Source organism: Catharus ustulatus, chromosome 6, assembly GCF_009819885.2.
Source record: "Catharus ustulatus isolate bCatUst1 chromosome 6, bCatUst1.pri.v2, whole genome shotgun sequence".
Taxonomy (NCBI): domain Eukaryota; kingdom Metazoa; phylum Chordata; class Aves; order Passeriformes; family Turdidae; genus Catharus; species Catharus ustulatus.
In genome coordinates, this window is record NC_046226.1 from 51135836 (window position 1) to 51162682 (window position 26847).

Below are 26847 nucleotides of genomic sequence, written 5' to 3' on the forward strand. Positions count from 1 at the left end.
TTTGAAAAAATAAACAAGCCCACAAGGTACTGAGTGAAGGCAGTGGACACCTGAACTCCACAGGGAGCAGTCTCCAAATGGCAAGGACTTTGTTGGTTCTTCAAGAGGAGGAAGCACTTTCAGCAAGATCTCTGCTACATTTCTAATGTAAAAAAAAAAAAAAAAAGAAATAATTTTTCTAAGAATATATTCACACTTCTTCAGTGAAAAACACTCTACCTCAAAAGTACCTGGGAACTATTTCAAAATACTTAAAGACTGAGATCCTGGTGTCAATAACATCTCTCTACCAAAACCATATTTTAATTTTTTAATTTTCAGCAGCCTTTTTGATTATTGCTCACACCAACCTATAGCATTTAAATCTGAATTAAAATAGCTACAAAATTTATTAATAATGAGAAAAGTGAACAAATTAAAAAGGTGATCAAAGGATAAATGAAGAAGGCAGAACTTTAACTGAATATGAGAAGCAACAAAGTATTGCCACATGAAAGGGGGTCTCAGATGAGCTTGCAAGCAACAGAAGAATAAATAATAAAAAAATATTTGAAATCAGCTGTTTTTAGTGAATGAAAGTTGCAGCTGAACAGGTGTGGACACAAAAGGCATCTCTATTACAGCCAGATTATTAACTGCACAAAACTCCAAAGCCATTTGCACACAAGGAATATCTAAGGATCATAAATGAAAAGACTATACTGGTACTGTCGAAGGAACTGGTCTTTTTAAAATATTTTTCCAAAATAAATTCTCTTTAAATGGCCTCAAATGAAAGAACAGTCTTAGAAACTCCAGTATGGTACAAAAGGATGGAAAGGAACACATCACTGCTGTAATTTTTAGCCTGCATAGGCAAGAGAAACAAAAAATGACAAGAGGAACAATTCATGAACAGTCATCTGGTCTTTGCAGCAGAATCCAGAAATTCCATCTGAGTGCACTACCCAGAATGCTGGTAACTATAAGTATGACATTGTCAAAAAAGAAAAATAGATAATATTTGAGGAGAAATAGTTGTGAGATGGTGATAACAGTGCAAGTGAGGAAAAGGGTAACATTTTAGCCAGACAGCAAGAGATTGCCTTGATGCAAATGTCACAGAGCAGTGAGACACCACCTGGCAATACCTTGTAAAAAATGTCACTGTCCAGTTTCACAGATGCTGGGTTTGAACTCTCAGTAGTTCTCCTTTATACTGAGCTATGCACGTCCTTCAGTTGTCATCCACTCATCAGCTGACATCAGGGGGAAAGGCCTAGAGAAAACTAGAAAGGAACACAGCTGTCAACTACCACACATCCATCATCTGTAACACTGATGGAAAGCACACCCTTGACTCAAGGAAGGGTTCCCAATGTTTGCTAGCTCAAAGATTAAGCCACAGTAAGCACAGCAACAGAGACTTCTGTGCAAGGGTTTAGCAATGCTTTTGATTGTAAGCAATTTCCAAGCCAGCATGGGTTCCTACAGGACAGCCAGAACGACCTGGAAATAGTCCTGCTTTATCTGTGTCCTACCTGTGGTGTTGCTTTGTCAGGAAGTGTCCTTTCTTCTTCTTCCAGCTCAGCTGATTATGTACTTTTGGAAAGAAGATGTACTGGGTTGGAGGAGATCCGTGCTTGTTTCCTTGTTTTCTGGTGAGCAGTAGCTCTCCTGGCATGTGCAATGCTATTGATTAGCCCAGTGGTATTTCACATATTATCCAGGATAGCTCACTGTGGAGTTCTTAGTGGCTTGTGACCTGCTTTTTGTCTCCCTTTTTTCAAATGAAAGATATTTTCCTGTAATAAGAAACCTGCAGTCTGATATATTATCATGAGCTCAATGAGTTGGTCCAGCTACTCCTTGTTTTAAAACACTGGCAAATAGAATTCATCAGTTAGCACATACCAAACAAGTAAATGATGTCTTAGTCATTTCAAAAGAAGAGTCTAATCTAGCAAAATTTTCTGGTTTGAGGGAAATTGTGCTTGATATGTAAACAGCATGTAAAACCCCAGCTGAACAAGTGCCTCCATTTGTCTCCAGAATTCATCTCTGATCTGAACTAAGAATCAGATATCAAGGTGTTTGGATGTCTCCCTCAAAGAACTCATCAACTTTTCCACAGACAGTGGATAAAAAAAGGCAGCCTCACAGTACTATGTCTTGGGCAGTCATCCTCAAAGAGAAGGCACTGCCCACTTCTCTCTGTGGTCTACAGAAAGGACCTAAATTGCTGGTCTGGACTATGCTTCCAGAACTGAACTTCAAACAGCTCACAATTCCCCCTAGATAAAGAACATTATAATTTCTTCTACTGATAGGATAAACTTTTTTAATCATTGATTTTTGTTAATTGTTGCTCTGAGGAAAAAAAAGTTTTTATCCTTAGTTTCATATTGTAAGCTTTTATTTATATTTATATGTTAGACCTCTACTCATCTAACTCTAGCAAGATCCTGGAAACCTTGGGTTATCTCTGGCTCTTTACTTCAGTGCAAACAAAATGACTTATAGAAGTCAGAAGAAGACTAAGAGACAAATAAGACTTCCCTAGATCATTTGGGCCCATAATTATTCTTTTGATGCAAGTGAAAACACACATGTCTTTCTGGATCCTTTTAGATATACTTTCTTGATTTATCATAATCTTTGTCTCAGTTGAGTATGCATACCACATATATTGCTAGGTTTATCCTTTCAGAACTACTCAAAAAAAGGAGATTTTAATAATATGGTGTATAAAAAAATAAAACAGACTAAGTAGATGACTTAGAAGACATGCATTATTAGGTCACATTCTAAATGTTGTGAGGAAAAGCTGGTTAAAACCCAGCAGTAATCCAGAAAGCTTAAAGAAGAGGGGATGAGCAATGATTTGTAACAGGTGATCACAACAGTGATAGGTGTGCTGCATTACACACACACCTCCTTCTTCACATCATTTAAGACTTTTGATCCTTTTTCATTTCTTTCCAAAGCAAATTAGCAGCCTTACCTGCTACTCTTTTTTTGCCGAACCAATATCTCATAGGTTTCTTTGGGTTCTAGGCACACTTCAATTATAAAAAGAAAAAGTCAGCAATTGGCTGTTGAAAATGAAAGAGAAAAACCTTTGATTTTCCAGCATTTGGTCTGTAGGTCTAGCAGGTTTCTTTGATTTCTCTTATGTAATGGTTATTTGGCTGACAACTGATCAATTCATAAACCCTTAGTCAGCAGGTCTGCTTTTAAAAGTACCAAAATATGAAAGTGTAAGCTGATATACCACTGCTTTCTCTCAGGTTTTTTTGGAGGACATGTTGGTCCTTCCCCTTATTGTAAGAATGATAAATATTTCTTTCTGTTCCAGGTGATCCTTATTGCATCTATTTAACAAGGTATTTTTGTCACTTAGTTTCTCAACAAAATTTTTTTCAATGTAATAATTAGCAGGACCAGACCTGGGAATGTAACTCTCTTCTGTTAGATAACTAGCAATTATACAAATATACTTTCAAGAGGAAGAAATTTGTCACAGCTGGAAAAAGAGGAACCCAGATCCAAGAGCAAGCCAGAAAATAGAGATAAGGGTCTCCACAAAGCATGCAAGTATCTAGAACAGATGTCCCTGTGTTTTTCTTTAGCTTGTCAAGGGCAGAAATTATTCACCCACCTTCCTACCAGTACTGCACTTCCAACTCCGATTAACAAATTCACTCTGGACCTTTCTTTCAATGCTTAATGCCATCTTCCCTCCACCTCCCCTTATAAATGAGAATACTGGTGAAGAATTTAGTGTCTAGAGTGCTTCTTTAAATATATTAAATTTAATATAAATTTAAACTGATGATCAAAGCAGATTCCTCAAAATACAAAAGCCAAGATTATTTTGACTGTTCATTGCTGTTATTTAAAAGGAGATGATCAACACAAAAATTTGGTACAAGCCATATGAGAGACCAGAATCAGTCTTGTACAAAGGCAAAATCCTACAAATTAAGTAATCTTTTGGATATTAACAGGCAACCCCAAAAAAATAGTGAAGGAATGCAATTTACAAAGACATTATTTTATTCTTTGTAGATGCAAATACTATTTTAAACTGAAAAGGTCAAACAAGCAACATTCCACATAAGTGATTCATGTACCAAGTTTGCAATAAACTGAGAATAACCAAACTTTATTCTATGAATGAAACATCTGGGCCCTGAATATCTGTAAACAGTTTGAAACTAAAGCTGAAATTTGAAGACATTGTCCAAAGTTGCTGGAGTGTAAATCAAAATTACAAAGAATCCTGCAGCTCGCTGCATGCTTGTTAAGCATTTCTAATCTCATACAAAACTGAAAATGTTCAGAAGAATTTAAGTGAAACGACAACATTTTTAACAAGTTTGACATTCATTTTCCAGGAAAATTAAAGCAATAGCTAAACATTCAGTCTCTATAGGTCAATGAGTCCACATAAATGAGCTGATTTGTGAACACATACTCTCCACTCTCTCTCCTACTTGTATATGTATATACACAGGGTGTCCAAGGATTAAGCCACCACAATACATATTTTAGTGAAAATGTCTTGATATGAAATATTTTATTACATACTACATTTGAAAGCAAAAATGTTTATTTTGGCTTCAACTCTTCTTTTTTGTTTGTTTTGTTCAAAAGCTGAAGAGTCACTTTCGAAGCAAACATTTAGAATAAAGAATTCATTCAGAATCCCGAATTCTCATTCAGAAGTAATGAGAAAAATAAATCAATCTTTGTAATATCTTATTATTTCCCAGTGAATCAAGAGGTAAAGTTAGAGGTGTGCTTATTTTCTCATTAACTTTAGCATATACAAAATTACAGTGCACAGCTCTAGGTGAAAAAATCAGACCTAGCTAAACTGGTTTTGAGGACACTTAGGTGACACCAGAGGTCTGCTGAAATGGCTCTTTCAAGATATTTTTCTGCTGCAAATATGAGATCCACCTAAATTTACTTTTCTTTTGTAATATAAACAGCCATATCTGTAATATGAACACATTTAAATGGAAAATATGGGCCTAGGACTATGGACCAGATTGAGAGTATCTGTAGTAAATTCAGTTGATGTGGGTTCACATTGCTGTATTTGAGAGCAAATTAGTTGCTACCAACCTGCTCACTGAATATTTGATTGACCTGTTAGAAATGACATTTCAACATTATGAGACACGATGGCATTTTCACTGTGCATGTGTGGAAAATTTCTCTAAATGAGATTTTAAATTTACCTATTATGGGATAAACCCTACTCCATCTAGAAACTCATATCTCTGGTGTTAGCTGAAGCTGGCAGAATGGGGTTCTGTACAGAAATTCACTACAGAATTTGATGTGTTTTATCAGAGATTGCCATGCTATCAGAATGGCAGCAGCAGGATTTTATTTTGAATTAGTTTTTCTATGAAATTTATTAATTCATTGTTTATATCAAGACATCCATGGTTTTCACATGTATTTCTGCTTAGTGAGGAAAGTGTTAAAATTCATCACTAATACAATATTTTTCAAGATTTACAGTACCATACATTTTAACAATCTTGGAAACAAGAAGCTGTCTCAAAGTAAGCAAAAAAGCAGAATTCATCTCTGTACTTACTAGAACATCTGATTCAACACTTTTCTTTGAATAGCTGCTCATGACATTGTGTGTTTTGTAAGATTTAAAACGCAGTCAAGATAGAGTTCATTAAATGAAGAGCTCACAAGAAAGACATTAAGGCAGAGACTTCTTAACCCATACAATCAAGGGAGAAAAATGTATCCACCATTGTCTCACTGCTTGAAGCAGGAGAGATTTCTCATATACAGAAAATGTGGAAGGAAACCACAGCTTCAAATTTCCTGGTGCCTTTCATCTAAACACCACATAACACTAAAGAAACACTAATGAATTAAGGTGCTTAAGATATCTACAAAGTACAGTAAGGAAGGAATGTGGGGGGATTTGGCAGATATCCTAGTACCCTGAAGTTACTGATCATAAAATGATCCAAAGCAATGTTTGGGAACCATGAAGAAAAAAATTACATCTTTTTTCATAACCTACAGAGTTCTTTGTAAAAAAACCACTACCAAGATTTTGCTGATTGAGTAATTTTCAATAGATGTGGTTTGTGAATGAAAAGTAAAAGCAAGAATTAAGATGAATGTTCATGAAAAAAAGTCAATTTCAAAATCACATCTGTTATTAAGTCATCATCCATTTCTCAACTTCCAGAGCTCCTAAGAGTCCCATTTAAGTTTTGAAAATACAGGACTTGTTAGCTAACAAGAAAAATGAAAATTCAAGTTAATTAAACTCTTCAGATTATTTAGCATAGGTGTGAACAACTCTTCAGAAAAACCATAGCTTGAATGTTAAAAACATCTCTGGACATTAGCACTTCCAGTTCTTGTAAGACTTGGAAAGGAGAGAAAGTTATCACAGTGTAATTATTTTAAATCATAGGTGGAAAATCTCACATTATGAGATAAAACATGCACTCCATCAAAGATTTTTCTAGAATTCTATTAATTTCTTTAGAAAATTTCAGTCAATGAAAATAAAGAGCTTTCTGTTAGTTTTTGTCCTTTAATGGAGCACATCTTTATACAGCATAAGAATTCATCATTTGAAGCCAGAATCTGAGCAATTTTTGGGAAATTTTTCTCTCAATTACATAATTCTATTAAAAAATACACACAGACTGTAACATCTCTTTCATTTCAAAATATATAATTGCAGCTTTTAAGATTGTTTTTCTCCTAATACAGATGAGCCTAAAACATTTATTAAAAAACCTACAAAATGTCCTAACTATAGAAAAATATCAGTGATAAAACATCATTAGAAGCATTTAACATCAGAGCAACAAATTCTTGGCTTCATTACCTTAATTCAACTACATTAAACAAAGCATTTTGTTAGATGGCAATGATAAAATCTTGTGTGTCTTGGCAGGAAAATGAAATAAAAAATTACCTTTACAAACCACAGCAACAAGTTTTCTCATTCTATTCCTTTTCTCTGACAAACCACATGTCCATGGGTTTAGAATAAATAAGTCATAAATAACAGTAGGACTAAACCAAAATAAAATTGTACGTGTGTTATCTTGCTGGACACCTATCATGTTTGTTCTTGTTCAAAGGTTTTTGGCTCCCATTTATACAAAGCTCTCTTCCATATTTGTGCATAGCAGAAAAGAATCCACGAGTCTGGGCTTTACCAGCTGCTGAAAATCTGACTCTTCCAGTGCATCAGGACTCATGACTGCTAGTCTCCGCAAGGCTGCCTAGAAAAACACAACAGCATCATTGCAATGCAGACAGGCTTGGCAAAGTCTTCACTGCAGGAATCCATTATAGTAGACCTAAATAACAGCCACAACCCAAAACTGAACTGTGCAGGTCGAGGAATTCTGCTGCCTGGGTAATCTCTCCTTATTGTCTTCATCTGTCAGATGAATCTTACCTCATGCAGGGTTATTAAATAAATGACAATTATTTTGGAGCACATTACTTTCAGACCTGAGCAGCAGGTCTAAGTACAGTACAAGCCCTCAGTAACAATACTAATCAGAGCTTGAAGCAGCTTATGTCTCAAGGACAATATTTTTGCAACATTTTTCTCAGAAAACATCTTCAGGCAATTACTAAAATATCAGGAGAAGCAGAGGTAGGTAACGTCTCAAGCAATAGGCATGGATTCAAGGAATGTGCAGCCACAACTTCAATGAGACAGAAAAATCATAGTCTGGTTTGCTGCCATTGCTCTGTGGTCTCTGCTCCAACCACACAAGATTAACGAGTCTTCTCGGCATGCAGGAAGAATAATCACAGCATTTTCTACACTCACATTTATACTTTCTTCATCCTGAATGAGATCTGCTTAAATGAACAAGCTGCAATAACCGAGCCTGCCTTACTTTTACATTTCAAATAACATTAATATCATAAAGCAGTGTCAAACAATATTCTTCAGTCTCCATTCACCAGAGCTTGTGCTCCAACCCTAGATCACCCATGCCCAGAGCCCTTTCACAGAATGCTCAGTGAAATCATTCAGCTCTGGCATTTGGCTCACAGTCCATGCAGCGCAGGGCCAGCAGATGGGATCGCGCTCCTGAACAGAGAAAGTGTTAACATTCTGTTGCCCACTCCTTGTTGGGCACTATATTGTCTTGGTGACAGAAATAGAACAAAAAATTGGAGTGGAGTGGAAGCAAGAAATATCTTTTCCCCGTTTTGGATACTTTACATAAATGTTTTCATATATGTGTTAGTGCAGATAAAGGGCTGCTACCCCCATGATGCAAGGCTAATTTGAATGAACACAAAACCAACAAAATGGAATTTAGGAATTAATGAATCCTCAAATTCCAAAGTATTCCAAGGAATTGGAATGTGAAGATGAAGCCATTTTTCCTTATGTGTTTAAATCTTCAATCCAAGGATAAATAATTGACAGTGTACAGGATTATGCTTAAGGGGAAAAGCAAGAGACCCTGACATGAATTTAAAACATTACTGCAATACTTATGCATTTTGAAATCTGAAGGGATGGTTTTTTCCTTAATTTTCCAGTATAAGCATGAAAGGAAAATAAAAATGTACATACCAGACATGCCACTAAAACAGAATCACTGTTATTCCTTTCTGTTGGTGATCTGCAAAGTTTAATCAGGCGAGGAATACCTGAGTGCACAAAAGAGTAGCAGGAGAAATAATTTAGAAAAACAACTTCTTTTGCGATATTTTTTAGATGCATCATGTTTATCTTTTTTTTAGTAGATATGATCTCTGATGCAAAGATGATATGCAAACACTTAAGGGACTTTCCATGGAGCTATGCAGTTCAGAGCACTCATAATTAATAGTTGTAAAGCATAAACAAAAAAAATTTGGTTTACTTGCTGCTGCAGTTTCAGAGTGGAAATTGTGACCTCCATTTCTTCCCTACCAATCCTCCCACACACCCTTAAAAAACTCCTACCCAAAGAACACGCTCCCTCCCATTGGATCCATCACATCTGGACCTGCAGGGGTCCCAGTTTCCTGTGCCCTGACAGATCCTGCACGAGGGTTTCCGTCAAGGGATGGAGGAGGCAGCAGTGTCAGTTGGCACAGTAAGGCACAGCTACGTGTTGAGTGGATGCTGCACCTCAGGTTCCTCTGGGAAACCAGCCAGAGGTTCATTTAGCTCCATCTCCTCAGTCATCCTCTGGACACACTCTACAGGGAATATCTTTCATAAAGTTTGCCAAGTGAGGCTAAAAATTAAAAAGAGCTTCTCCAAGACTGGCAGTTGCTCCCTCTCTCATTAAGCAGGAGCCACATGCTTACAGCTGAGTTTTACGGCTGCGTCTGCCACCTCGGGGTCTCGGCTGAGCCGTGCCAGGGTAACTGCAGATTTCTGCTGCACTCGCTCACAAGCTGCAACTTCTGCAGCATTTCCTGAGGAGGATTTTTCAGACAGCATCTCCATTAAAAGTTGAACACCTACAAGAACACAAGAGCCGTCATTATCCGCTCTCCAACAAAATAAAAAAACTCAGTGCAAAAAAGTAAAGGGAAAAGGAAAGCTGGGTTAATACAGACCAGCCACTGCCCAAGAAGGGCATGGAGAATATTTCAATGTAGGCTGCAATTTTGACATCAGCACCCAGGCACTTCTGATCTATGCATAACTTTGTCTTCACTAATGTCCTGGGGTGACAGAACTTCTGGAACTGGAAAATGCACTAACTCTTTCCTCCTCTAAAAGTCAGCATTTTAAATTTCACTAATTTATTTCAGTCAACCAGATGCAATTCTTTATTTGCTTCTAAATTAACCTGAAGGTAATCACTACCTGAAAAACCTGTAGTGATATATTTCAGGTCCCTAAATGAAGTTTCACTCTCAATTAAAGCAATTTTCTTTTGTTTACATATTTTTAAGTAAGTCTTTAAAAGTTTCCTTCTCAAACTGTTTAAGGGTATTTTAGGATGAGGAATACTTTAATGAAGGAAATTATGAAATCCTGTTTCTTGATGTTTACTGCATGACTACCTCTTCACTCCAGAAGAGACAATGTCATCCATGTTGAAGTGGTTTCATTAATTTATTGTTGCCTGTAGGAGTTGATATTCTTCTTGTAGCACCACAAAAAAAAACATGATTTCTTTTTTCTAGATTATTTTAAGTGTAAAGACAATTATGTGCTATTAGACTCCATATGCTATTAGGCATTCAGATTACATCAGGTAGCATCAGAGGATTTTAACTGTTAGTACATTTGCATAAATAATTTAGAGAATTATCATCAGAGCCATGCAGCTAGATAATAATCAATCAACATACAAAAACGTCAGAGTTAAGAAGAACGTACCTAAATTCTCCAGCATTCAAAGACCATTCTGAGAATGTTGCACTTGCTTATTATAACATTAGGCAGACACAAAAAACCATTTTGCACACAGGATGAGTGTCAACCTCTCTCAAAAGCCAGGGGGCAAATGCTTCCTGTGAAATTCCAGGACAGAGTGTATACACAAATTTTACTTGGTGTCATTGTCCCTGACAATCCACTGCAGTGTCTACCATGAGTTAGAAAAAAGAAAATGAAAAAAAAGGTACCCATCTTATTGTATTGCTTGGCCTTGAATTTGCTTGTAGGTGCATTAATAAGGCATTTATATTTTACCACAATTTTACCTGTATTACCACAGTACAGGTTGCTGAAACACATTTTACTACTTTGCTTTGCATCTAGGAGTAAGTCACAGACAGACAACACCAGCAACGTGGCCACAAATGAAAAGATATTCCACCCTGCAGCAATGTGCAATATCCAGCAGAGATAGGATGCAAAATGAACCTTTATTAGTGAAGCCTTTCTTCTTTAGCTTGTAAGAACTACATCCCCATCCACTCAGACTCTCCATAAATAAATAAAAACCATAATTCAGTTAAAATACATACCATTTCCTTGAATGATTTCTGAAGCACACTGGTCCAACACAGACATGTTTGCCAATATTGTTACCACCTGTTGTCAAATGGAAAGGGAAATATGAAGTCTAGTCCTACAATTCAACAATATTAAATATCATTGTGATTCATAAAATAAATATGGCAGAAATACAGCAAATATTCAGGAGTGCTGTCATTACACTGAATTGGTTCAGGTGAAGTGCTAAGAAATCCTTGTAAGAGATTTGGAGTTTTGAGCTTTGAGTCAAGGGAACGTTTAAGGAGTGTTTTTCAGTTTTCTTGAAGTCAAAAATTGTGTGCATGTCAAGGCACTATCTCAAAAGCAACTGGACTTAAAATTCCATTTATACCTTTCCAGAGGAAAATGACCATGGTTAGGCTTTGTACCAACACATTCTGTGTTGATATGTGCACAAGCCCATTCTGAGATCTTGATTTACAGAATTTCTTATCCCAAATAGCTTTAACTGTTTTTGAGATTAGATGTAACTCAACTTGCTTAAAGTGATGCAGCAAGCCACTGACAGAGACTGAACCTTGTGGTGCTGCTGGCTTTCAGTCAGCCATTGCCTTCATTGATATCTTTCTCACACATCCTGCAAGACATTCTTCTCAATCCTCCAAAGAGTTGGCTTTTTGCATGCAGACACATCCCAATATTAACAGCATATGTGAGAGACCAAATAATAAATGCTAGAGATAATCAGAATGCAAAACAGAAACAATATTCTTTCTTAACAGGTTTCAAATTTAATCTAATTCAGGAAAACCGACCAGCCTCAAAAATAATGGTCAGTTTTGGAACTGGTTATCAGCTTTTTAACAGTACAGTGTCAGTTCAGAGACCAGCAAACTTCTTAGATGCAAGGAGACATGAGATCAAATCACCATTCTGATCTCACTTTGCCATTTTAAAAACAAGGATGACTCATTTCCGATGCTGTGACATAAAGGTCTTCCACTTTTGAAGGTAGTGTTACAGTGTCATCTCTCTGAATAAATATACTTACTTAGCATGCAAATGAGTTGCTGAAACTCTACAGAGTGACAGGTAGAAATATGGTAACTTGGTGTATGTCTATGTATTTATTCCATATTAATTATTAACTGTGTTGCAGGCAGAGTGTATATGTTTTCTCATTCTAAATTATATCCCGTTAATGAAAATTGCTTCCTCTGTGCAGAATCTGTACCCCATGTGGCTCTCTAAGCCACAGATGAAGAATTCAATTAACCACAATTTGAATACATGCCAATTATTCCACTGCTTCAAGTTATTTTGTCTAATAAGTATTTTGATACATAAAAATAGTTTGTGTGCATCTTTTGACACCAAAAAATTATTTGAGGTTACAGTTATACTTCCTTTGTGTTGATTATATGGCCCCTGTATTTTGGAATATTTATGGACTACTCTGAAGGGTTTGTATGCAGCCCTATCCAGAGGAGTGAAAAAAAGACTCTTATGATTAATGACTATCAAGTTCTACCTATACTAACTTTTTAAATCTTAGTAGGACTCGAATGGTAGTTAAGCCATAGATTAGCTCACTACAAATGGATAGATTTTTCTTTCCCAAGAAAATTCCTTTCCTGTGATGTAAAACATGTAACAAATAGGATAAGATAAAAATATATTAAGCAAGCAGAATAAAGAGTTGACTTTAAATACTCTATTTCCCCTAAATTTTCCTATTTTAAAGTTCATGCAACTTAAATGAAAATTTCCTCTGTAACACAAACCAAAGTTCAAGGAACTTTCCTATTAAGGATGAACTCTCTGGAGGAAACTACAAACAAATGTAGACTCAATTTGCCTCAGAAAGTAACACTTCTTTGAGCACTGGTATTGAAGAAGTCTCATCTCTTTTGGATTTATAGTTGATCAAAAAACATAAATAGATGTTTTCCACTAGGTTCTCTCCCACTAGATTTTGTTTTTTCTTTTTGTCTAATGATACAGAGGCTTTCACTGCAGTCTTTATTTTTGCTTCCTTTCCCATTATCTGGCTCCAAATTTCATAAAGCCTTAGGCAGTTTCAAAAAGAACTACAAAGTCCTGTTGAATCAGCAAACCAGTTCAGATGTTATAGTGAGACATGGAGCACACAAACAGATCCAGACAAAAATTACTGCCTAAGCCTCATTCTGTAGGTGAAAATTACTGGAAAAGAATAGATAACAAAGCCTCTTTCAGAAATGAAATTACTTTGAAATAACTAAAGGCTTGAAGGTATTAATACGGAATCTCTACTGTTCAGCTGCAATCTTTAATATCAATTTCATTAATTGCTCAAGTAATTGATCCTGGAGAACACTCCTTGATTACAAAGTACTGGCACCTGACACAATTTATGATTCTTGCAATTTTTTTGGACTCCTAAGCCATGCAATGAACTTGTGGTCAGCTCAAAATGTAAGAAAGAAGACATCCTGAGGACAGGATACATGACTTTTGGTTATCTGCCATTGCCTTCCTACCATGAAGAAGGAATGTGCTGAAGCCACACACCAATTTTTGACCTGTGGGATTTGTAGATATGCTATAAAGCAAATTTCGCCAGGGAATCCAGCATAATTCCCTACCCCAGCACCTGTATCTCTGTAAGCAGATGTGCTTTGGAGGTGGATCTTAACCCATGCATTTCCCATATCTGTGTTTTAGCAGTGCTGTCCAACAGACTGACATGGGCTGGTTCACACTCCTTTCTCTGCTATCCAAATCCATCCAAAATTGCAGGTGTCTCACTAGAGCAGGAGTCTGCTAAACCTGGTGGCTGCAGTTTGTGAACTGGCAGCCCTAAATCCACTGTACTAATGAAGACCACAGAAAAATGCACTTGCTCAACAAATAATCAGCATAGAATCATGGAACAGCTTGGGTTGGAACAGACCTCAGAGATCATCTAATTCCAATCCCTGCCATAGGTAGAGACACTTCCCACTTGATCAGGCTGCTCAGAGCTCCATCCAGCCTGGCATTGGACACTTCCAGGGATGGGACATCCACAGCTTCTCTGTGCCAGTGCCTCACCTCCCTCACAGCAAAGAATTTTTCCCCAATATCTAATCCAAACCTGTTCTCTTTCAGTTTGTGGCCATTCCCCTTGCCTTGTCTCTGCATGCCCTTGTAAAAAGTCCTTCTCCATCCCCCCTGTTGTCTCCCTCAGGTCCTGGAAGGCCTGAGACGTTTATTTGGATCAGAGGGAAGCTGGATGGATGATGCAGGTCAGTGTGACGAGTGGCACTGCTAAAAACAAGCAGAGGAACAGCCCTGCAGGGTTCAACACCTGCCTGCTCGGTGTGCTCAGCCCCTGCTACGGTGTGCTCAGCCCCACACACCTAAACCACGGGGTAGTGAGACATGGGAAAAGACAAAACGTCAGCAAAGGAATTCTCAGACCAGCTCATGCCTTAGCACCTTTTGAAGGGGCACCAACTTAGCAAAATATCAATATGCAGAGTTTTCACTGGGAGTAGTAAGATTTTTCACAAGAGTCAGAGACTAGAGTAGGTCACTTTCAGAACTCAAAAAAAACACACCCAAAATCAAGAAGCTTTGAAGGTTCAAATGGTTTGTTGGCAAACGGAGTATACAGGGACATTTAATGGTGCGTTAAGGCCCATGGAAAATTTCCCTATTTAATAAATAAACTTTGAAAATAATGGTGATATTTCATATTTTTCAAATGCCAGTACAGCATCATCTTGTTAAGCATCATCTAGCTTGCAGTTGCCCTGGAAATTAATCTGAAATCCAATCAAAAATCTCTATTTTTATAAGCAAAATAAGTAAACAGATATTTAACACAGATACATCTCTAGTGACAATATTATACATTATTATAAAATTGGAAGTGTTGATCTTTTTTGGTTATTCTATATATATTTTTATATATAGAATATATATATATATTATATATATAGAATGTATATATATATTTAATAACTTAAAATTTGTTTCTATTTCCACATAGTTTCCTTTCATGCCTCAGACTTTCACACATATTGAATTTATGTATGGTGAACCTTCCTTTTAAGTTCTGTAGTCTGCTTTGCCCTGAACTGTAGGAATTTCAGTTGTCAAGAGCATTTTAAATTTGAGAAACCATGGTTAATTACAATCTTTAAAATAATTTCATTTAAACAACAGTCACCTTGGATACTGTTTTTGCTAAAATATGTAGTTACTAATACCAGTTTACAAAGGTACTGAATTTTTGTTGCCAAAGTAAAAACCAGATGCAAATGCTTTGCTATAAAATAAGATACACTGAGAGTGTAAATGTGTATTTATCTAAGAGATTCAAAATTAGAAAACACTTAAGAAACAAAAGGCTTCTCTGAAAACTTTTCCTTAGTGGGAGATTTAAGAAAGTTTTTCCCTTTATTTGGAAACCAACTACTAAGGAAGAAAGATGCCAAAGGATTTGGAGGATGAGAGCACACATTTTAGCCTGCTAAAGGGCCAATATCTCCCACAACTGAGGGTCCCTCACCTCATTTGTGGGAGGGGGAAGGATCTACGGAGATGGAAGGTGTGGTGCTAATATACCTTTATTGATAATAAAGGCACACTGCTCAGGAGGCTTTCATTAACAGGCCTGACATAAAAAGAAAGACACAAGCTCAAAATAAGAATTAGCAAGTAATTTAATAGAGTGGCAAAGTAGATCAATATGGAATTGCTAATTCTCTTAGTTAATTACTCCTTTAAGGTTGATTCATCGCTAAGTAATATTAATTTTTGTACATATTATAAGGGCATTTTGTAATTACTTCAAATAAATGACATAAGCATAAATCATAGTGTGTCTGCAAAGTTCCAGATAGTCATCTTCAGAAACAAAGTGACACTAGGAAAACTACTCGGAAGCAAGACAGAGTCTCTGTTTCTGAAGGTAATTAAAATCATCTGAATGTCACAATTCAAGATGCATCCACAGGGAGACAGCAAAAGAGTGCATTTAGCAGGCATCAAGAACAGGCATTACAGCAAGCTGAGGTAGAAAAAAACCTTTCAAGACATTGAAAAAAGTTCAGTAAGAAATCTCTGGATTCTCTCTGGGACCTTATATTGCTTGAAAATCGAAAATAACTCCAATTGCTTCTGAAAGCCATTTTTGTGTTTGGGAATTTAGTTTTTCTTCTAGAAAACAGAAAATAAATACACCTAGATGAGCAGAAGAAGCTAACATCCCCCAAAAATAATAAGAGTAGCTGGAGACAGGATCTGCTTGCAAAGTCTAGGCTTAGTCTGAGACTGTGCCAGAGAACAGGTTTTTTTGAATGGTGAGGCAGAGCAACAGAGAGTAAAGCTGTAGGAAACTGAAGGAATTCTTTACCACATTTTTATTTACTTAACTTCCTATTGCTGACTAATCTAGATAAGGAATAGGCAGGATAGCCAGGTTCTCACATTATTTGTTGTAAAGGAGCATGTAGGACATGCACCCTGGGTCACAATGTGAAAATACACTTCCCATAAACCAGGGCATATAACTAAAGGAGTGATTGAGCTAGTGGCCACAGTTTTCTGTATTTCAGGTTAAAAACCTATTTCTCAGACTTTCTTCAAGACATTGAAAAGCTTCCTATGTTTTGAGACAGGCTCAACCAGCCAAAGGCACCTAAGAGATCTGATCTCCCCAGAGCAGAGCACAAATTAGCCTTTTAACACAAATCAGCTTTTCACCTGAGCTGAGATTTTATTCTTCCAACTGAACCCCTTGCTTTGCATGTGGGAGCACATTGTTTTATCCCCCAAAGAATCTAAAATATGAAAGGCAGAATTGTAACTAAGCAAGAATTTTGTCTCAAAATTTTAGTGTTTTAGACAGCCAGTTTTGGAGCCCTGAAATACAACAACCCATAACATTGACCATATAAACCCAGTCAGTACTGTTATTTGTAACAGTGCAAATGTCTGGTCACATGTGCATGAAAAGACAGAGATAAGCAGTTAAAAAGAAAAAAAACACATCAGGAAAATTATTACAACTTTACATAGGAAACTAACTGTAATGGGGCAGTTAAAATTCAGATAGTCAGGTGACTTTGGCCTAATTTTCATTTTTTTTATCTGGTACTACCAGTGGTGTTTCTTTCTTGATTTCTTAAGCTTCTGAAAATAACTTAATTTTTAAATTTATCAGTTCTGTTTCTAGCTGTATTAGCTGAAATCATGTTTTCTCAGTGTGATCCAGTCAATGCTGGAAAGGATGCCACAGTTTTAATGTACACTGTGGTTGGTATAGACAGCGCACAGTCAGGCCTCTCAGAGGGAAGGGAATTCCAGGCACATATCTAGTGACCATGCTAATGTCAGAGATGGATATTAACAGAGACCTGTGCAAGAAAACAGGGCAAAAACATTTTTATGGCCTTGTCCACACATAAAAGCTTTGTTACTAAACCTCCCAGTATTCAAGAAACTCAGGTTGAGAAGTAGTACTGCAAATTTCTTTCCTACAGACAGGGATTTTCAAAAGAAATCTAAAAGAATTGTTAGTACTCATTAAAAGCATTACTCTCAAAGTCTTTCACTGGGGTTCAACAACATTTAAAATTCAAAACTTCTTTATATAAAAGTAGCACCTGTCTCTAATCTCCTTTTGGTAGTACAATCTTCAATCAAGGGGGAAAAAAAGTGAGGAAGGACAGTAAAAGCAAACAAAAATGCCTGCTAAGGAAAAATAGGTGAAGAGCAGAGAAAAGAATGTGGAACCTAGAGGAAGAATGGTATTAAGGATTTAAAATCTTAAATGAAACAGAAGATCTCAGTGTCAAAACCACCAGCATCTCCCAAACACCAAGAAAAAAAAAAAACCAGCAACCATTTCCAATTTTTTCCTTCTATCTTAAGAGCTTTTCTCCACCTCAAACTGTTCTGACACATAATTCACTGATTTTAGACCTAGGGATAACCACTTGAAAATGGATGTGTTCACTGCACATTAATTCTTTGTCTGCCTAAATAAGAGAAGATCAGAAGGTGTTAGGCTATACCTCCACAACTTCACAGGTAAGGTGAGAATACTAGCAACACTGTAGAGACAAGTGGGAATGCAGAGAGAAAAATTTTATTCTACATAAACATACTGTGCCCAAACATACATATTTCATGTTTTTCCATGTGGATGGCTAAGGTGATGGCTAAAGTCAAGAAGATCCTGAATGATAAGGGGTTTGGCTAAACCCCTCTTCTGACAGATCTTGCTCTTCATTAAGACTGCATATACTACACTGCTGAATTTAGGAATGGACCCTTCTGAAAGGATATGTTGATGCTTTTTACCTGCTTTTCAGAAAACAACTACCTGCAGAAAGAAACAGAACATGGGACATTCATATCCATTTTGACTCAAAACCGGGGACTAAGGAATCTGGAAAATAGTGCTTTATGACTGTTCTTATACAATGTATTTTCTTACAAAACTAAGGAATTTCAGTATCATGTTGCTGGCTATAGAAGCAGTCACATGCTTCTATAAAACGGGCAGTGATAATCCTGTTTATCAGAAAGCCCAGATCTCAGTTCTAGATTTCCTTCCTGACCTAATCTAACACTACTTGGGAAATGAAAGAAGAAAGAGGTTGGGTTTTGGATAACAAAGACAGGAAAGGTTATTTAACATTTCGACAAAAAAAACTTTCCAGAAGACAAAAGGAAGAACAGTTTTAAAGGTGCTTGAGTAGTAAAATATTTTTTGCAGCCAGTACACAATCTATCCAATATCGAACTCCTGAGCAGAATGTTATTTATTTGTACCATCCCAGAAGGTGATAACAAATAATAAGTCAATGTCCTGTATAAAAGAACTAATAATAATTCTATGTCCTGTATAGAAGTGCAAATTTAAGATGAGATAAAATGGCACAAAGGAAAACAAAGTTCACTGTTCCTTCCCTGCATTTCAGCTGTCTTCCTCCCAGTTTTGGCTTACAGGAAAGCACACTTCAGTCAACCAAAATAGAATATTCTTAAATCAGCATAAATGCTAAAGTAGCAATATATTTAAAAATATTAGGTAGCTTTCAATTAGTTGTGTTACTTAAATTAAAGTTTTGTAGGAAAAACAGAGCATTTAAGTTTGAGGGGCTCTTTTATACAACTTATAATATTCAGACCATATTTTGTATCAGTTATGAATCTTCTTATTTTGTTTCATGGTTTAACCTTTAGTATAAATAAATTCTAAATCACTTTTTTCACTAGGCAAGATGACTTGATCATTCAGAATGGACATCAGTCCATGAAAATACATTTCACATTTGTTGCATAATCCAAAATAAGATCTTGAATCAAAAAATTTTCAAACCTACTCATCTTTAATGTACATCTTCCTAGCAAATTTCTACTGCCTGAGACATCATATTTTATATACTGGGAAAAGATATTGACTACATTACTTACCTAAAAGGATTTCCTGTCAAAAGCCAAAATCGTAATTTATGACACCATTATAAAATACAGTATTGTTGTGCTGTTTTTCTTTTTAGTTGAGTGTATTTTCCTCATTGCAACTTGGCACAGAGCAAATTAAAAGGCAAAATATTCCATGAGTCTGCTGTAATTGGCAGACACCACCCCCAAATGCAAGATTGAAACAAGGGGAGCAATTCAGTCAAACACACACTTGTTCAGGAATGTGAAGGAGGACTTTTCTTAAGGTTTTCACATTACCAAAACTGCTTGACTGGCAGTTCTTAAGGACAAGATGAGCAGCACCCAGATTCCACGTGGCCATTCAGTGCTCAGTAGAAGACCCCAAGGTGGGATTTTATACTTCCCATTGCTGCAGGAGCCAAAGAGTCAGCTCAGAAGTTTGCTGCTGCATGCCAAAGAACATCACCCTTGCTGCTCTCGTTTCTCATTCTGGGAAGGGAGGTAAGGGGTTATGTGGGATGAAATCTCCTCAGTTCTTGGAAGGAAGCCATTCAGTTTGCTGTTCATCTAGCTAGTGGGATGAACTTGCAGGTTGGAACTAGCCTGTCACCTAAAAAACGTCATACGTATTTCTTTCAATATCTACCTTCCTCAAAAGAAGGTGCTTGCTGTGCTACCCACAGAGCAAACTGCAAACTCAGCTGACAGCAGAATTCAGATAAGGGTATAAAGAAATAAGGAAATCAAAACTATGAGAGAAGGAATAAACAGGAGGTATAAAAAAAAAAACCAATGTGAAGGATAGTACATGTATAACAATATACAGCCATGTCAACTCCGCAGCTGATATCTCAGACTTTGCCTGAAGAGCACTCACTGTAGTAATTATGGCTTAATTCTTTTTATACACAGTCCTGAGAAAAATAGTAAGTGCTATTACTATAAACTAAAACAACACTAGTCACCCCTCTAGAACACCAATATTCAGTTTCTAGGGTCCACTGGGCCTTAATCTCCAAGGCCTGACTCATGGTTAAGGTTAAAAAAAGCCTTCTGTGGCAGTGAGGATCCCAAGCCTACCATAATCCACCTGTTCATTAGCATAGGCCTTTAGTATTCTGTGTCCCTTTATGTAAAAAAAAAAATAAATAAATAAAATAGTGACGAGAAGGAAAGAGAAAGACAAAAGAATATGAGCAGTATTTGCCAAAAATAATTTGCAAACCATCTACCAGGCAGACAGGACTTGGTCCAAAGCCCACGGACGTCAATGGGCTGGGGATCAGATCCTTATTCAGCTTTTGGAGCTAGTTCATCTTGGAACTGACAGATGTATATTTGGACTCCCTATATACCTTTGCCTCAGGGCTCTGTCTAGTCAAGTTTCAAATGCCTCCAAAGACAGAGATTCCACTACAATAAATTCTACTACCTTAGATAGTAGAACTGCATAGGAACCAACAGGAACTGCAACTTCTTTATTTTAAAAAATCAGATCAAAGGATTAAAGCTGTCGTATTTTATAATCCTCATTAAAAGAAAAAAAAAGAAACAAAAAAAGAAAGAAGGAACTGAAGCAGATAAAGCAGATAAAGAAAGAAGGATATATTCAAAAGAACCAAGAAAGGAATATATGAAACAAACTTAGGTTTGGCTATGTCTAAACAGACCCAGTGCTGAAGTCTTTTGGCTTTTACACAAATGTGACAGTGGCTTGCAGAGAAATTCCTCACCTGATCCCGGGAATATGGAGTATCCACTATGTGTTTATCTGAGCACGCTGCTAGGAGAATCTTTATTGCATTTAACTGAAGCAATATTTCACAAGCCATGGTATCAAAGAAAGTAATATTGGCAAGAGCTGCTGAAGCCAGCAGGAAAACTTCAGCTGATGAGGCTTCTTGGCACAGTTCTAGGAATGAAGAAAATAAGATGAATAAAAGTCATTCCTTCCTTGCAGCATTTAAAGGCAATATTAAAGCATCTGCAATTTGCAATAGTAATCTTATTAGCCAATATCAAGTTCATAAACATGGAGATTAAAAAAGGAAACAAAAAATTTTCAATTATGTAACATCATAAAACAGTTTAGGGTGGAAAGGACTTCTAAGATCATCAGCTCCAACCAAACCCATCACTGCCAAGTCCACCACTAAAGCATGTGCCCAAGTGCCACATCAACACAGCCTTTAAATACCTCCAGGGATGGCGACTCAACCACTTCCCTGGGCAGAGTTTTCCAGCACTTAATGATCCTTTCCATGAAGTAATTTTTCCTAATATCCAATCTAAAACTCCCCTGGCACAACCTGAAGCCATTTACTCTTGTTCTATCACGTGTTACTTGGAAGAAGAGACCAACACCCACCTCACTAAAACCTCTGATGAACGATATGCTCTACCTAGTATACCATTCCACTGAGAATATTTCACTGCATGCTGTTCAAATAAAGCTTGATATAACTAAATAAAATTAAATGCAGGAGGCAGAAAGCTAACAGTAAATGACCCATATGAGAATAATTCCATCCTCTTCTTTAGGACAAGGTCCATATACATGCTGCTTATCTCTAAATCTGATTCTCTGTAGTCAGAAATCATCTTGCATATTTTTCAACTTCAATAAGAAGTGCTGAAGAGACAGCTACCTTTTAATCCCTTGTACATATGTACTTTAACTAAGATGTGAATCACCTGGTAATGGGATTTCTGCATGGTTTAAAAATTAAACATATTACAGTAATTCAATTACTGGGTTATAAATATTACAAGGAAAGTGGTGTGTGATTACTGAAACGGCTCTTGCAAAGTTATACATGTTCTATTTTTAACATTTACATTTCTTGGGCAGAATATATACCACTAAAATTCCTGTGGAACTTATAACAGCAACAACTGAGGAAATGATCCACCAGGTAATACATTCTGGATAACCTGTTCAGGTTGGCCCTTGACTGTGGTACACTAAAATAACCCATAAAATAGTCTGAAACAAATCAGGTCAGATGCTACAACAGAACCAAGCTCAGCACAGGTTAATTCCACCCACTGGATTCAGGGTAGTGTCAGGTACAAGCTTCTCCATTTGTTGCTGGATATCAGGAATAAATTGTTCCCTTGATTTCTGCATCACTAGTTCTGTTTGGACTTATTGAAAAATGCCTAAATACATCTCAGATAATGCTGACCACCACAGAATCCTCAAGCACTGATATTACTCTTTTTTTAATTCTTTAAATTAAAAAAAAATTAAAAAAATTAAAAAAATTAAAAAGCACACACACAGAAAAACACAGATTCAAATTGAAGTGCTGCAGTTTAACTGCAACCACTGGGTTCATTAGAAAAAAATCCAAATGTACTGATCTATTATACATGAGAAATCAAAGTAGAAAACCCAAACAGTGCATTCTGACATGGAGCTCTGGGAAACTGAATTTCTAGACTAGAGAGAAAAGAATGCTTGAATGAAAGCTTCTGGTATTTGAGAGGGAGGGAGCACAGTACCAGAAATAAAATATTCCTCTCTTTAGAAAGCAATAAGAAATATCATCTTATTTTCCTAAAGTATCCTCACTGACCCAGGTTAAGGAAAGCCTTGCTGTTACCTTTGTCTCATTTTACCATGGATCAGGGCCCTAGACAAGAAAGACCTTTTATTTTCTTGTAACAACACCCATAGATTATATGACACTACTTTTCCTCTGAATTATCATACAAATGCAGATGTCATGGTGAGCTTGAATTCTAGAAAGTGTGGAAAATACAAAAGGCATAAGGGTTAGTAGCACTCAATATTCCTCTTTTACAGACAAAAATCAAACAAGAAGATGCTTTGCTGAGTCTTTCCTGAGGCTCTTAAGGTAATTTTCACAGAGATATTATTTTTACAAATATGCATAAATTCTATTCACATGTGCCCTGGACTAAAAAATATTATGTAATTGCAGAATTCTCTGGTTCAGAATTTAAAATTGTTATTTTATCTGTTAAGGGAAGTATGGGAAACATTATATAAGGCATTTTTCTAATGAAAGAAATAATTTAACCTGTTATTTTAACTGGACTCAGAAGTCCTGTAGAAAACTTACTGACAAGTGCTGTCACAATTTCTTCCATATTTTCCAGAAAGCTGCTGAGATGCTGAGTGAAGGTGAGATGTGGAGATGTGATCTGGGCAATTACCGCTGCTGCTTCTGCATGAGTAGCCTCAGAATGGCTGGTGTCAGTGAGGATGTCAGCCAGGCATAATATCCCATCAACCTATGGAGAAATAACAGGTAGGAGTTAGAAATACTGTAGGAAGCACTTTTGCAACCAAAGACAGATTTCCATTTGTCTTTTTTTGGCAGTGACTAAACTACTGAATTTTCAAAAATAACTTAAACTTTGTGTCACAGGAAGTTTCAGTTTAGCAAATACAAATGAGTTCATCACAGGAGTTTGTTGTCCTGCCAAAAGTCTTGCAGCTCCTTCTCTCTTAATATTTCTGTGAAATCAGTTTTGGTCCAACAGTCTTTTCTGATGGACATCTAGAATTAAACATGAATCCAAAAATAAGCTCTGATAATCAAATGTTAATTGTTGCTATGCCTCATTTGAGCTCTACTACAAGATGCAAACCTGAGTGTGCACTAAGCTCTAAACAGACCTTTTTTTTTATTATTATTATTTTTTTGCCACTTTTCCCTGAAATTGTCACAAAGCCAACACAGGATCAAAAAGAATACTGTTGAGATGACCCTGGCCAAGCTGTTCCCGATGAGTTTGCACAGCGCTTACACTAAAGGTCCACACATCCCTTGCTTACTTCAAAGGCAACCCTCAAAATGAGAAACTACTTTAGGTGAACACTGGAAGTGTTCTTACACAGTTCAGGCAGATAGATCATATACACTTACATTGGTTTAAGTTACAGGAGACCCACTGGCACAAAGGAATACAGCAACAGTGCACATCCATTGGGATCATTGTTAGCAACAAAACACAGCAAAGGAGTGTTCTCTGTGCACAGGGGCATAATCTGTGAACTTTCAAATTAACAGCCATGTGTTTCTCCCCATTTGACATAGCCCTGAACAACTTATCACGTTGACAAGCAAGTAGTTAGAACAGAAGATCATTTAGGAGGTAAAAGCCCTCCAAGACCACTGAGTCCAGCCTGTGACTGAACACCACCTGGTCAAGCAGAGAGGGCACACAGTGCTGTGTCCATCATGGTGGCTGCACCACCTCCCTTGGGCAGCACATTATAAAGCTTGACATGAAACAATTTTCCTGATGTCCAGCCTGCCCCTTCCCTGGGGCAGCTTGAGGCCATTTGGTAATTCCTCTTGTCCGGTTGCTGGTGGTCTGGGAGAAGACACCAACTCCCACCCCTGAGCCTCCTTTTCTTCAGGCTAAACACCCCCAGCTCTGGACACTTTAGAGATACAAAGAGGAGTTAAGAAGGCTTAGTACTGAAATCAACTTCAACACTCAAACCAAAAACAAACCCACATTTGCGTTGTACACCCACTCTTAGCTCTGCCTTCTCTGTCAACTCAAAGCCTCCTCACAACATCCATGTTAAGCCCTACCCATTATTTTAAAAAAGGGTATTTAGCAAATCTCTTATCTCATTTTTGTTATTTATTAATACAGAATGTTGAGTTATCTTAATTACTTGTCCTGCAATGGGCATGAATTAAATTATTTGATAAGCACTGATAGTTACTGTGTTTTATAAGAAAAGCTCTCAGAGATAGGAGTAAAAATTACCCTCTGTAAGATTATTCACTGGGATGCAGTTTTTAATAGGGAATCGACTATATAATTAAAACTCTCATAACACAGATAAATATAAAAGAAATTATATCTCTATTTTTCCTCAGATCACAAATGGTATTTATTGTAGAAGCTCTACTACTCGCAAAAAGAGAAAGAATAAATTTTCAATGTTAAACTTTTTCTTGACAAGCTTTCAACATTAATCTACCTACAGCAAAATATTTCCTCCTAGTTATGGCAGAATTCTACAGCTTGAAACAGCAGATTCACATAATTCACTGGGCTTCAAGGTATATTAATAGATCTCAGTGTCAAGAATTAATCTATGTCCTCACAAGATGATTTAGTGCCCAAAGTGTGCTAGACAATATCATATGCAAAACCCCACAATTTTGTCACCTTGAAATCTCCCCAGATCACACCTTGTCTGGGGTCCAAAGGATATTAATAACAACAGGCAGTATAAAAAGTTAAACATATTCCAAGACATTCAAAAAATACTTCACAAGAAACTTCTTCTAAGATCTGCTTCAGTCTTCAGCTCTAAATTTACTGGTTAAAATTCACTTGGCCAACTAATATTCAATGACCTTGACAAATGACTTAAGAGTACTTTTATGCTGTTTGAGAACAGTAATGGCTTATGAAAGACAGGTACAATTACATGGTTAGATTTTTCTATCACCACTAATTGTGTAAATCTACATTATTAATAGAAGCTTCTAACAATACAGAGCTATATTCAAATTTTAAATCCCATATTTAATTTCATTATTTGCTAAGTAATAGTTTTTGGAAATTGGGAGTTGCTGAACTGTGAATTAAAAAAAAGCAGATACGATTTTATTCAACACCAAGATGAATTACATATTTTGGGTCTAGGAAAGCCAGCACGAGTTATTCTCCTTCCTTTTCAGAAACATGTAAAATACAAACAAATTCAGCCTAAAATTTGCTCCATACACTTTTTCCTCCCATCTTAAATATAGAAAATAAAATAATTCTACTTCAGCAGGCAACCCCATTTATAAGTGTCTAGCAATAAATTTTAAAATGACAGGGGAACAATCTAATAAAAGCACTTTAACATCCAAAAAGAAATTGCTGCTCAAAGCATTTTTATAATTAGGTTTCACACTGAAAGGAACTTTGGATGGCTGCCCTGTTTTCTGTTTAATTTTGGTGAAGTAATCAGCTAAATGTCAAATCTGTTCATCACCTTGGCAATACAAAAGAACCAGTTAGCCAGATAATGCAAACAAATGAATTCCATGAATGCAACAAGATGCTGTGGAGCCCCTGCATTTGAGGAATGGCGTTCAGTAAACGCTTGATCACTAATATTTCAGTATTGATAACTGGAACAATGCCAGGAACTTACATCCTTTTGAGCATAGCCCTGTTGTAGAAACTTAATCCAAGTGACAAAATAAATGTGTGACCATGTTACTGCATAGATCAAGTTTTCTGAAAGGAAATTATTTCTTTTTTCTACAGCAGGAATGAATGAGGTCTGGGGCAACAGTCTTCTTTCTTCAGTAAACCTGTCCTTCCTCTTCAAAATATTAAATAAAATTAGGCATCTGTTAAAGATGCCAATCCAGAGCTTGGGATGAATAGCATTAATGACTTAGTGATTTGAAATATTACTCACAACAGCAATCTTAACTCTCTGCTTTCTACAAGGGGGTTTAAGGCAGTTTTTCCATGTCACTCTGGGACCCAAGACC

At 36.7% G+C, this 26847-nt stretch overlaps 1 protein-coding gene across 1 annotated transcript in view; it reads right to left on the minus strand.

Annotated features, from left to right (window-relative positions):
• Positions 1-6805: 6805 nt before the first annotated feature.
• The window catches only part of INSC (INSC spindle orientation adaptor protein), a 116006-nt gene continuing 95964 nt past the window's right edge, over positions 6806-26847 (minus strand). The window contains exons 8-13 of the mRNA XM_033062783.1: positions 23440-23611; positions 21082-21260; positions 10948-11014; positions 9328-9483; positions 8603-8679; positions 6806-7277 (exon numbers count right to left, since the gene is read on the minus strand). Coding sequence (XP_032918674.1) covers positions 7149-7277; positions 8603-8679; positions 9328-9483; positions 10948-11014; positions 21082-21260; positions 23440-23611 — 780 coding nt within the window. The 3' untranslated portion in view covers positions 6806-7148. The remainder of the gene's footprint in view (positions 7278-8602; positions 8680-9327; positions 9484-10947; positions 11015-21081; positions 21261-23439; positions 23612-26847) is intronic.